A 14,280-nucleotide genomic window follows, 5' to 3' on the forward strand; every position below is an offset into this window, starting at 1 on the left:
CAGCATTCTCATCTCTAAAAATAGATTTGTTCTCTCAAACTGTTATGCTATGGTAATCACACACTACCTCTTGAGAATACTGCCGAAATGAACTCTTTCTTTGGCCCAACACAAAATGTGCATGAGGTGGCCACCTCTGGCAATTCAGATTAGACCTTCAGATTCCGACCTGACAACCTTTTCGTTTGTGTATATAAAAAGCACAAGCGGTAGATGTTGCATGCAGATAGGCCTGTCTAATAAGTTTGCTTTTTTGTAAAACCAGAGTCTGCAAAATGTTTACAGACTGTTTTATCGAGTTTTATGCTGTTCCAGTGTAGTTTGTGCTCTCAAGTGCTGGTTTAGTCAGATGTAGTCTATAGGGAAGGTGAGTAATAAGGTAGTTCCAGGTGTTGCTCACCCAAAAAAATTAAAATTTTCATCATTTACTTGCCCTCGTGTCTTTCAAAACCTGTGTTCCACAAAAAGAAAGAAAATCATACAGTTCTGGAACGACATGAGAAAGAGTGAAAATGATCATATTTTAGAACTTAACATATTACGATGCATAAGTATTTCTATTTGTCAGAACCAACGTGGAGACTTTCCAGTCATGAAATATTTGTCTGACTGCCAGCCGCTTGCATTCGCTTAAATTTAAAGCTAGTTTATAAAGAGTTGGTATTATAACAGTAATTGTGTATAGAAATAATGGAGCATAATCCCATAACCTAAATCATGAAAAGGACTAACTGTCAAACTTATTAATTTTTTTCATTACTAATGATTTCCAAACTACATAGAGGGTAAAGGTTGAAGTGAGCAAATAGCACTTGGCTGATTGTATACCATGCCAGAACAATAAATTTCAAATAATGACCATCTCTCTTTTTTTTTTTTTTTCTTGACATAACTAAGTTTCTGCAAAGGTCTGAGGCAATCATTTTGGGTATATGAGGGGAGTGAGAAGTGTGATCCAATAAATCAGAGCAATATTACAAATGCATATTAGTTTTGACACTTTAATAATTTAAATAGTAATCTCTAATGTTACATTTAATCTGAGATCATTTTTATTCTTTTGTGAAAGTCAGCAACTTACATGCACACTATCGATAAAAAGTTTGGTGTAATTATGTTTTAATTACATTCTTTTTTTCTTTTCTTTTTTTGAAAGAAAATATGACATTTTAATTAGCCAGGATACTTACAACTAATCAAAAGTAACAGTAAAGAAATTCTATTTCCATTTAATTTTAAATCACATTGTAAAATATATTAAACAAATATTATTACAAATTCTTTTTTAATAATATTTTACAATATTACTGTATTTTGATCAAATAAATTCAGCCTTAGTGAGCATAAGATAATTATTTCAGAAATATTTTTGGGGGGCTGGAGCCCCGAATGTTTTTAGTACCACCATGCCATCAATGAGCTTTCATGACCAATAAAGTAATTTATATTAGAATTTAAATAAATAATAAAATAAATATCTCTCGACTCTCACGTCTACAGTGTCTGTCAATTTACGCGTTGTCATTCACACCAGACGAAAACCGCCCACTGAGTCTAGTGCTTCTGACTGACATGTAAACTGGCCAACCATCGATGAGCGTCTGTACGATCCAGCCAATTAAATGAGATCTTTTGGAGGCAGGCGGTTTGTTGGTGTGTAGTAGCCTATTTTACTACGGTACATCAATTTATTTGAAAATTACAATGGATATTTCAAAATTCTTCTTCTTCTTCTTCTTCAAAAAAAAAAGAAAGTAAAACACCCCCACCCAACACTTGAACGCCAAGATACAACAGCTTCAGGTATCTGTAACTTTTAATCATAGTATTATATTTCTTTTTCGGTTTTAAATTGTGTCTGATTTAACGTTACATTTTGAACATCTAACAGTTAATGGTTGCGCAGCACAGTCTTTAGGACACACACACACACACACACAGAGAGAGAGAGAGAGCGGGTATAATGTTTGCTTAGCACGGTCTGTGGCAGACTTTTCTGTCAGGACAACAATTCAATAAACAAGATAATAAAAAAAGACATATTTCGCAAAGGAAATGGTTCCAAACAAAGTATGTTGTTGTGCTGTGCTGCAACACACAGCGGTGTTTAGTGTATAAATTTGCTTGAGTAACTTTTAGCGTACTTTTTTTCTGAATGAATCATCCGTTTCAAACGAATCCATTGATTAAATGACTGACCGACTCAGTCATTAAGGCAGTGGCATGCCGCCACCTAGTGGCAAAGTACCATTCTAATTTTTTTCATAATTTCATATTTCTGTATTCCAAATTTTATATTTGATACATTAGCCTCATAAGATTATTTATGCAATTTGTAAGTGCTGTGTAAGTGCTCCTTCAAAAATATAAGTGTATAGAGCCCTGCGTTTATAATTATACTTGGCTTTAAGTGTACATAAACACAGAGATAAAGTCCTTTGACCGGTATATCTTTGTAGAGTAAGAGTATGTCAGTGCACTGCTTAATGTTTGCTTCTTATCCCTGTTCTACCAGGACGAGTGTAGCCAGTCAGGCTTGATTGGAAAAGAAAAGAAAACAGAGACAGAGACAAAAAAAAAAGTGAGATAGAGACACAACATCAGCATATGTGTCAGGATACAAGGGATAAACTTTAAATAAAATGTTTTAAATTAGTTTTTTGTTTTTGTATATTTTAAACAAGGTAAATAACTCTGATTTATTAAAATAAAAAGTCACATACATGGATTTTTCTGGGCTAAGCCCCGGATCTCCACTCACCCTAGAACCACCCCTGTATATACTGTATATATATATATATATATATATATATATATATATATATATATATATATATATATATATATATATATATATATATATATATATAGTAATTCAGGTTGGTGTTTCTTGTGTGTGCATATTTTTAACCTTTGTGCTACAACATGGATTTAAGTCAAGAATATTTCAGGAAAATCAAGTGTAGACTGAGATATACTCTATTGTAAAAACACTAAAACAAGATGAAAATCAGACTTTGTCATGGAAAAAATAACCTGTTTTTTTCAGGTCTTGTGCATTCTTTTGGCAAACCTCAAGTATAGTTATCTACTGCTATCACAAAGTAATGTAATATGCCTCGGTGGTGCTAACTGACCACAGCTCTGCCCGATGCAGACTTTTTAGGCTTATGCAATGGAAACATCAACTGGTTTCAGGAGCACTGAATAGGCAGACCATGACAGCAATTGTGAAAATGATCAATGCCTGTGACAATACACTGAATTTTGACATGAGTGGACCACAGGGTCATTGTCTCAGTCTCGCAATTTCGTTTTGACTGGTGAACAATGGACAGCATTTGATTTACTAGGGATTTTAAAATAATTGGTTTACAACGGCCACAATGGAAGTGCATGTCAACTGCGGTGGATCTGGCAAAACAATGCATCCATTCAATATAATTGACATAATCATTGTAATATATCTGCAGTGACATATTGGAAAATATCACACACACACATATATATATATATATATATAGACCTACAGGTATTTTAGACCTGTATATGAAATGGTTTAAACTGTCAGACTGCTGCATCTTTGTGCATAAGTGCTATATATTTGTCCTTCACTATTATGTAATATTCTCGATCCTGTAATACAGAAAATTGTGTATTTTTAAACTGCATAACCTGAGCAAGAAAAATTAAGCAGGTCAAAAAGGAGAGAGGTAACCGACAAGAAGAAAAATACCCATTACACCATTTATGTCATGTATAAAATTTCTTGACAATTTTGAGAGCGCTGCTGCAGATGCTGCTGATAAACATCAGCTCTTATTACAGTCATGTTTACACAACTTATGAATTCTGAAGCTCCTTCATTTCGGGGAGTGTAACAATCAGCTAAATGGATCTTGAACATAATTGCTTCAAAAGATCAGTGCTGTTGCTAATGTTAGCTTGGCACCTATACAGTTCTCTACATCACTATTGAATGTGATCGTAAATTACATTTCCAATCTCCAGCCGAGCAGAAGCATTTTATTCGGCTATTTTAATAAACCATGTTTTTTTTTTATTGTATGAGTGTTGTGTGAGCTGGAATTGGGGAGAGGCCAGTATTTTGTTTCTAGGGTGATCCTACACAAGGAAAGTTATGGAGGACAGGGGTCAGTATCTGGGAGTCTCTGAAGGGACCTGACAGTGCTGCTGCAACCTCTTTTCCCATTGGGATGGGGTCATGCCGGGGGGTCAGTCTTGTTCATATTCCTGGGCTGCATGCCACTGACCCAGCGCCAATGCCCACAGCACTGACAGACACCCAGACTCTGCCTGTGTTTACATGGCTGCTTTGTATATTGATTGAGTAGAGTGTGTATATCCCTGCTGAGAAGACCTGCTTAAATCAGCTCAGTCCAGGCTGATTTGTGCCAGCAGAGTCACAGTGTTTTCACATGGCGCTGATTCACCAAGTAGGTTTTGCTGGTTAACCTACAGTAGTTAAAAAGTTTGGTTGGGAAAATAGCATTCCAGCATCCCATGCTGGGAATCAGCAACCAGAACAAAACATATGCTGATGGCCACGATGATCTTTTTTACATGAGTGTGTGTTTGAGTGGGCATTCTGGGTAAAATATTAATTAAGCTTAAAATTAGGAGAGAGGATGAGGTACAAAGTAATTGAGGGGGAAAAATAAGCAGAAAAGGCGAAGAGTAGTTAAAAGCCAAAATAAACTTACTTAAACTTCAGCATTTTATCACTCACAGTGTACTTGACTTTGTTTTTAAAGATAAAAGATCTAATCTCAATATTGTATAGGTCAAATTCAATAAGGGGATGAAGACTGAAACTTTCTTCATATTTTTGTTTGTTTTGTTGATTTTAGAGTTTTTGTTTTTATTTGTTTTGAGTGGCGTTTAAGTTTTTTGTATGTTTTGTTTTCTGTTGTTTTATTTTTAAGTATTTTTGTGTTTTTGTTCTGTTTTTTGTTGCTTTTCATTTAATTGTAGTTTTGATCAGTGTTTTGTGCCCCCAATGAGGCACACGTTCTTGTTTGTTTGTTTGTTTGTTTGTTTGTTTTTTATTAAAGTTTTAAAAGACCTGGTAAATAACAGTGGCAGGGAAATTGACGGGACTGCTGAAACTGAGAAAGCACCTGAAGTAAACATGTTCATTTGTGACCCTGTACCACAAAAACAGTCTTAATTAGCATAGGTATATTTGTAGCAATAGCCAACAATACATTATGGGTCAACATGATAGATTTGTCTTTTATGCTGAAATCATTAGGATACTAAGGAAAGATCATGTTCCATGAAGATATTTTGTACATTTCCTCCCGTAAACATCAAAACTTAATTTTTGATAAGTAATATGCATTCCTAAGAACTTAATTTGGACAACTTTTAAGGCAATTTTCTCAATATTTTGATTTTGATTTTATTTTTTTATTGCATCCTCAGATTCCAGATTTCCAAATAGTCGTATCTCTGCCAAATATTGTCCTATCCTAACAAACCATACATCAGGGGAAAGCTTATTTATTCAGCTTTCAGTTGGTGTATAAATCTCAATTTTGTATGGAGGTCTTGGCACATGTACACACCCTGAAGGCTGTGAACTCTCTGCTGAAGCATTAAAAGTCTATACTATCAGGTTCTTCCAAAGTGCTGTCAGCAAAAGGGCGCACAGACCAATTTCATAGGTCTACTTTATTGACATCCAATTTTTGTACATTATTTGCTCATTGTTATATTCAGATGAGGTCAAAAAGAAGTAACCGTGAATGATCAGTTTGACCTTTTAGATGAAAAGGAAATTTTAAGATGTTTTGGGCCAGCAAAATGGCGCAGTAACTGTCATTAGAGAGTCTTTAAGATGCTGTAAACAGTAATTCATGTTTCCAGAGACAGCTTAAATTGCACAGCAACATTACCAAATTAAAGAAATATTACCGCTGCAGGATCATTGCATGTTTCAGATGTGACAGATTAAAGGCGCACTGCAGGAGCTAACCGTGGGTTCCTCTCAGGAGTGGGCCTCACGCTTATCACACTACACTATGATGGGTTTTGACATGTCCCACAGCCGCAGAAAGGAAACGATATATAAGGCTTTTTATTTTCAGTCTTTGACAAGGGGCTCTGACGCATGGACCCCTATGGCACGTGTGACTTATAGCACTCAGGTTTTTGTTTTTCTGCTGCTGTAAAAGGACTGTGTATTTGCTTCCTGCCTTCTTGTAGTTTGTGTTGCAGAATAATAGTTTAGTTCATCGGATGAACATGATTTCAACTAGGAAAAACACATCCATACATTCTCTTTTACTCAGAATAAACATCACATATCGGGTGAGGAACAGTACCAAACTGCCATCGTTTCAGATTAGGGAAATGAAATGACCGGACACGAGAACACTTCCCTCGGGGTGCTGTTGTGAAACACCACATAAATCTCATTCCATTCTCAGTTTTCAGCACAGCTTTTCCTAGTAAGGCTCGGACTGATTCAGCAATCGTTCATTAAGGCTGGTGAGAAGGAGGATAAGGAACAATATCCTGTGTTGGCCATGCAGATGTTTGGGCTCAAAATTGAAACAAAGGCCATAACATGACATGATATATGTGGGACAACAGTAAATGAACGCACAAGACTTAAGTGTGTTGAAACTACAGTGACTGGAAATGAGCAGGTGTGTATTTATTCACCTGGTTTTTGTGTGTGAGGGACTTGATCTGAATGCTTTAAACCAGGGTTCTTCAACTGGAACAGTTTGTAAACCACTGTTTGATTCATATCTATCAATAGACAGTTCCAAAGTTTATATATATATTAAAAATTAAAAAAGGAAATTAATATTTTTATTTAACAAATTTATCAAACATGACAGTAAGAACATTTATAATGATTCAGGAATATTTTTTTTTTATGCAAATGCTGTTATTTTGAACTTTCTATTAATCAGAGAATCCTGAAATCTGTCACACTTTATATAAAAATATTTGGTTTTGACTACTGTTTTCATTAATAACAATAATAATAATAATAATAATAATAATAATAATAATAAAAATATTGGTTGCTGAAAATCCAGCTTTGCCATTTCAAGAAAAATGTGCTTGTCAAAATAAAATAGAAATCAGTTGTTTTAAAATGTAATAATATTTCATTCACAACATTCCCGTTTTTACTGTGTTTTTGATCAAATAAATGCCTTAGTGAGCATGAGAGGCTTTGCACCCAAACGTTTAAAAGATATGTTAATATTCAATCACTTTTATATTATAGCTTACAAATTTGATGATTTATGTGCATCACTACATAAGACAAAAATAGTTTCTGAATTAACTTTTATATGTTGGCCAGTGTTTTAATGTAAACTTGTCACACTCTTAATGTACATTGAGTATTATAATATTTAGTCACATTTTTATAATGTTTGTGCATTTTGGACAGGTATCTCTTGAAATAGTGATTTAAATTTTGCTAAAACAGTTTTAAAAAGTAAACATCAATTTAAATGAATAAAAATGGTATTAAATATGGTATTTGGCTATGCTTTATGAAGAAGTGAACTTGTAAAGTGCAGTTAAATTGTGCAGTTACAAGTCAAATTATGCAGCAACATGTTTGTGTCTGCCGCTAAAGTTCTGAGGATGTCCTGGAAGTTTATTTCCTCATAAAAACTAAAACTTGACAAGTTTGACATCTTATACAGTACTGTAAATGAAGCGTGCATTCATTCTGAACGAGTGCATCAGTATTGCATTTGTGTATTATAAAATGTCTTTTAAAATATAGTCTTTTAGTGTCAGCGAAGAACAAAATACATTGGTTTGGCATCAAGCATATCCGGAAACCACAAACAGCCAGTTCATTTATCTTTGTTTAGAGACCGCAACAGCGCACTTCATCTTAATGAACATGATGTCACTGAAGAAAGTTTGCAACTGATATTTGATGTGGGTGGCTTTAAAATGATTAGACAGCTTGTTATATTAGAGTCAATGAGATGGATGATGTGTGAGGAACAAAAAACGTAAAGAAAAAAATCTCACTTAACAATAAGAACGCCAATCACACACTTGGCATCTAAAGCCTGTTGTTGCATCACTGGCCTCTTTGGACATCCCTAAAAGTGTAACCAAAAATATATTTTCCAAGTTGCCTTCCAAGATTCATTTTAGAAGAGATTTATAAAGCTCACTCTCTACTGTCTGATCTTATTTGTGGCCATGACTTTAAGGAAATGATTTTGAGGGGCCGAACATGTTTCATTTGGTGTTCCTTTCATTGCTGGCGTGCCCATGCAGTAAAGTATTTTGACTTCGAGTATAACACTTTAAAAAGAAAAAAAGAACAGTCAGAGAGGTTATAACCCTCAGGTTAAGACCTTGGGCAGAACTATTGCTGACACAATGAAGCAAGATGGGAAAATTAAAGGCCGCCTTTCAATCACCAAACTCTGGGCGTCAGTGCTGCATAAAATTAAGCATTTGAATTCAAGCCTGCATTAAGTGAGGGTTTTGAAAACTGCGGTTGAAATCCTCAAGTGTAGATGGCTGGAGTTGAATTACACACTCTGTGTGGTTTCTACGTGTCCTTTGGTGTCTGAATTAAATGGTACGGGGTTTGTGGCCAATTTTATAAAAAACTGATGCTAACAGTAAAGAATGGGTCATGAGTGTGAAGGTAATTTGCATAAATCAGTCATATATGTTTCTGGCAGTATTTTTTCTTGTGTAAGGCCTCCTTGTTTACAAAGTCTTTCCCTGTGCTCTTATTCCCTCTCTTCTTCTCTGTCCTCCCTCTGTCTCAGGTTGTTCCTGAAGAGCCACAGCGGGACAGCGGGCAGACAGAGCAGTCTGGCGATCCACGGCGCTGACTTCAGCACTAAAGACATGGACAATGACAACTGCACGTGCAAGTGTGCGCTGATGCTTAGCGGGGGTAAGGCAGAAATCCTCTGTTTTAGCTCACTGCTGCTGAATATATCCATACATACTAAGCAAGCTGTACAAGCTTGTTATTGTTCTTGGGATACACTAGCCATGATCCTCAAGATGATACTGCCATTGCATGTACAGTAGAATAAAAGCTTTTAAATACATTACAACTGGAAAAGTAGAACATGTACTTTTTTAATGATATGCAGCTAGTGCAGTGAATACTCAGTGAATAACATTTCTGTTATGAGTTTTTTTGCAAATACGAAATGCTAATCTTGTTGCATTTACTGTACTTACCTGTCTGTTGCCAAACGATGAAATGACCTAGACCTAGGTCTCTGATTCTTAAAGATTTTTAAGGAATCAAAACACACTTCGCTAAATATTTTTTCACTGTAGACATAGTATTTCTGTAAAGTGTTCTATTCACTTCAGCAAAACTTAAGATTAGAACCCAATAATTAATCATTCTGTTAAAAAAATAAATCAAATCAAATGAACTACTTAAAGAGCTGCTATAATGTTATGCTCTACATACACACTTGTCCCATTGTGAATTAAGACTTTGTGAAGTGTGCAGACAGTAGGTTCCAGTCTAAACGCTGTCTGTGTCTATGTACACAGCTAACTGCTGCAATAGGACCACCTCATGCTTTCTTTTTGGCAAAGGAACTGCATAAAGATTTGAGCAAGTAGTAATGAGGCCTTTGTGGACTTTCACATCCTGTGAGGAGTCTACCAGAATGGGCTGAACACCAAGTATCTGTAGGTCTGTGTAGGACTCCCACAGTCTCTCTTAGTGGATGCAAACCACAGACAACTTTTGCTTTTCATACAGACAGCTCTCAGGTCTCAAATCACTGTGCATCATTTAATAAAACAGACATTGAGAGAAATCCTGTCCACCCAAATCTGCCGTCACCTTCTCTGTCCTTGGTGGCCAAATGCTAAATAAAACCCTGACAGCGATTCATCTCTGAGATATTTAATATCAGGATGAGAACAAATGTGAGCCTTAAAGTAGGCTGACATGCATAAATCTGCTGTATGTGCAAGGGGATTTGGGCAATGCAATTAATAAAACAGAGTAGTGTCGCACTGAAAGATTTTTAATGAAAGTTTTTCATAAAAAACAGTGCAGAAATGTTTGAAATTGTCAGTCCCTTTTAAATTCTGTAGTGTAAGTGCTTTAATGAAATACATATTGGTTCCAGCTCTGGTTTATATCAGGAAATCAATTTTTTATAATTCTGTTGCCTAATTTCTTGTTATGCAATGTGGTTAACAAGCTTATAAAACACATAGCCTAGAGACAACCGAGGACCTCGGCCAGTTAACAGCCTGAGATGAGAAGGCATAGTAACAAGTAGAATCAGCATCTAACAGTTAACTGTGCCAGTGCGAGCCGTGACAAAGGGCAGCGTATTTGGCTCACAGGACGGCATTTAAAATGTCACAGATCTCTCTGGCATTTCAGCTTGTGAAGTGAAGCTCAAGTTCTTCATGGGAATGAGACGTGGCACAACAGGCACTCTTTTTTTATACGTGTCTAAATGAAAAACTACAATTATTAAATAAAACTGACTTATAAAAATGACAAAAACACATAACAAAATTTCTCAAACTTAATTATAATGAATACTGAAAATGTATCAATAAAAGTTCATTCAAATCATGATTAATGCTATTATTCATTATACTAAAATAATACCACAGTGACTTTTGGAGAACATCCGAGGATCTTAAAGCTAGATGATAACATATGATAATGATTTGCAAGCAAAACCCAGTATTCCAGTTTTAAATGTACTTTACTTGTTCTCGTGCACTTCAAACCTATACAAGTTTCACTCTTTTCTGAGAAGAAGGTTCATGCTTCTTTCTTACTTATTAGATTATTTAAAAAGCAAAAGCGTAAACATAATAATTAGTTTTTATGGCTATATTTTGAGTCCTATGAAACAATATGATAGCTTTATGTGAGGGAGCAGACTGAAATTTAAGTTGTTGAACTGAAAATCCTGCGTTTTTAACCTTGGTCACCATTCACCTTCATTGTATCGGGAAAAAAACAACATGGAAGTTTTACTATAAATAACAAATTTTGGGTTCCTTTGGAAATCATACAGCTTTTAAAAGACATGAAGATGAGTAAATGATGTCATGACATGGAGACATTTTGGGAGACTGCTTTTTTTAAATTCAAGCCCATCGTATCAGGTCATCCCTTAGCACATGCTATTAAAAGTGCATCTGTCAAGACAGGCATTAACACAAACAGGCAGTAACACTTCGAAATCTGCAGAAGAGACTTCTCAAACATCTGATTTAAACAATTATGTAAAACATATGATTGGCAAATCCTCTTTACTCTGTTACCAAGTACAGTTACTTCAAGTATATATATATATATATATATATATATATATATATATACACACTTTCCCTAAATACTTTAAAGGTTACCGTTTCACTCACTCCTCACCTATACCACAGTGACCACATATCACCTGCATACTGTTGGATCCAGCTTCAAAGCTGCCTGCATAGCCTGACAAAATACACAGCTAGACTGTCAGGAATAAAAATAGTCAATAATCTGAAATAATAAACCAAAATAGTATCACACAAGTACAAGCAATGTTTTAGGCATCTAGTTTCAGAAACCTAGTTTACGCAAAGCTGTTAGCCTGGCCATAAGTGGCTTTTAATGATGCGGTTGTATTTTTTTAAGAAAAGTACAGTAATTAAAATGACTCTTACAATGTATATATGATTTATGTTGTGTGGTATTACATTTGTTTGCTTTCTTCTTTTAAGATAATGTGATCCTGAATGTAATAAACTGTATTACCAGTTGTTCTCAATTGTAAATGTTTTTGTTTTAGGATGGTGGTATGATGCCTGTGGCCCATCCAACCTAAATGGGGTGTACTACAGACAAGGTCAACATATTGGAAAATTCAATGGAATCAAGTGGCACTATTTCAAAGGCCCCAGCTACTCTCTCCGATCCACTGTCATGATGATTCGACCGGCAGACTTCTCATAATTCCCATTTTGGTGAAGTGTTACTTTTTGGCCCATGGCAATATCAAGTAACACTGTATAAGTGGTTAGCTGCTTGCCATGTGGATAATGCAGCATTCTTTTGGATAACAGCTCTCCAGGAAACAGGAATCCTGTGAATAGGAGGCTGTCCTATCACCTTTGTGGGACTACATGGGAGATGGCATGGTCTTTGGGAATTTAGGGCAGGAGGTTGACTTGGCTGGGCTTTTATTTTTAAGTATCAGAGGTATGAATTCAAGTGCCATTCACTTGTCACTCAGGACCTATGGACTGCTGAGGCAGGCACATCACCTTTGATGGCAGTGGACTGGGTTGCATCGTGTAGCAATTACCCCGTGCTCATCTGGCTTTCGAGTCTCCAAGTGAATTTAAAGCAACTTGAATGTCCTTCAGTATCCTAAAAGGACCTATTAATGTTTAATACAAACATGTTGCACAGTTATATTTGGGTTGTGATACTCCACATTTTTATGCCTTTTTATCCCAATATATTATTATTATTATTTTATTGTGTACTTTATTCCTGTCAAAGTGAAGAAAACCATAGCATGCAGAATTAATGGTGACTTACAGTGCTATTTACAAGGGACATTTTCACTAAAGAATAGCACATCCATCCTCTCGATTGTATTGATTGTGCAAACTGCATATTATTATTATTGGTTTTGAACTTTGGTGACCTTTTAAACACATCGTAACTTGGCATAACATTTTGAAATGCATGCCAAAGATCACAGCTATTAAAGATAATACCATTAAAATATTGATCTAATATTAATCATCATTAGAACTGATGGAGTAAAGCCAATATTTTGTTTTTGTACTCCACTGGTGCAGTATTATACATATAATAATGTTTTAATTGATTCAAACCATATTGTCTTATGAGGATTTGTCATATTAGGATTGTTTTGCAGTCGTATTTTGCAGCTCTTCTCTAAAGCAGTGTTGCTCTTACCGACAAGCTTGGATGAACTTATTGTAATTTTATCCTTAAACCTAAGACTATAGGTTTGCAAAAAGTGTTTAATAATTCTGAATGACTGTATAATTGAAAGTAAACGTTTTGATATATGGAGTCAGATCTGAGTTTCATTTGTACATGATGTTTAATTGTAGCAATCGTAGGGCTGGTTCACACAGACTGCATCTGTTTCGATATGACACTTTTAACTGTTTTCACATATAAACATTTGCTAAAATGATGTCTTTAACTGTTATGCTACGTTTGCTACTTTTGAAAGCATTGTGTGCTTGTTGTTAACAAATCAAGTGAAGTTAAAAGTTAAAACCGCATCTTTTCCATTCCATCCATTGTGTGAGTGAGCCATTAAGACTTTTGGTAACAATGTACAATAAGGTTCCGTTTGTTAACATTAGTTCAGTACATCAGTTAAAATTAACTAATAAAATGTAAAATTAAAAATCCTTCTGAAGCATTTTTGTCTTTGTTAATGGTAATTTCAACATTAATAATATATTATTTAAATCCAAAGTTGTATTTGTATCTTGAATCATGCTAATTAATGGACCTGAGCCAACATGAACAACGAAAAGTTGTATTTTTAATCATTAACATTAACAAAGATTAAAAAATACTATAACAATTTTATTGCTTATTGTGAAATAAATACATTAACCAATGTTAACTAATGGAACCTTATTGTAAAGTGTTGCTGGACTTTACAAATGTACATAAATTCTCTCGGTACAATTGTTTTGGTTTGTGGAAGAAAAAAAACATTATCTTGTAAGACTTTTTGAGTTGGCAGGATTGTAAAGAGGCTATGTTTAGCTTACTGGCATGCTCACAAAAGTCATTTGAATACCATCAGAATTCCTATCTTTCATCAAAAAAAAAAAAAGTCTGACAATACTCTTCTAGTAGATTGTTGCTGTATGCAAGACTACTACTACTGTCTTCCATCAAGTAACAACAGCATGGAGCATTTTACTGGAAAGTGGTACTTTTATTGTAAATCCATAAACTGTCTGGAAAGCTGCATGATGGCATGTTTCATATCACACTCCAAATACTGTAATTTACTGTGTTTAAAATTGCTTTCCAGAGGAAAGCACTGCTTTACTTTTTTTTTATTAGCTCAGAACCATCAACATGTTCTGAATTAAAGAAGATGTAGCTGAAGTAACATTAATGATATTGACCTTGTTTGCCTGATTCAAATTTCATTTGCCATGTTATTTAAATGCCTCATCCTTTGTAATTATGTTCATGACTTTATTCAAAAAAATAAACTCGATGCCCCAAGCTTA

The 14,280-nt window shown here is 35.0% G+C and overlaps 1 protein-coding gene across 1 annotated transcript in view; it reads left to right on the forward strand.

Moving 5' to 3' along the window:
- Positions 1-14,280, forward strand: part of angpt1 (angiopoietin 1) — a 51,956-nt gene extending 37,676 nt beyond the window's left edge. The window contains exons 8-9 of the mRNA XM_059556208.1: positions 8,805-8,935; positions 11,823-14,280. Coding sequence (XP_059412191.1) covers positions 8,805-8,935; positions 11,823-11,986 — 295 coding nt within the window. The 3' untranslated portion in view covers positions 11,987-14,280. The remainder of the gene's footprint in view (positions 1-8,804; positions 8,936-11,822) is intronic.

The sequence above is a fragment of the Carassius carassius genome, chromosome 8 (assembly GCF_963082965.1).
Source record: "Carassius carassius chromosome 8, fCarCar2.1, whole genome shotgun sequence".
NCBI classification, from domain to species: Eukaryota; Metazoa; Chordata; class Actinopteri; order Cypriniformes; family Cyprinidae; genus Carassius; species Carassius carassius.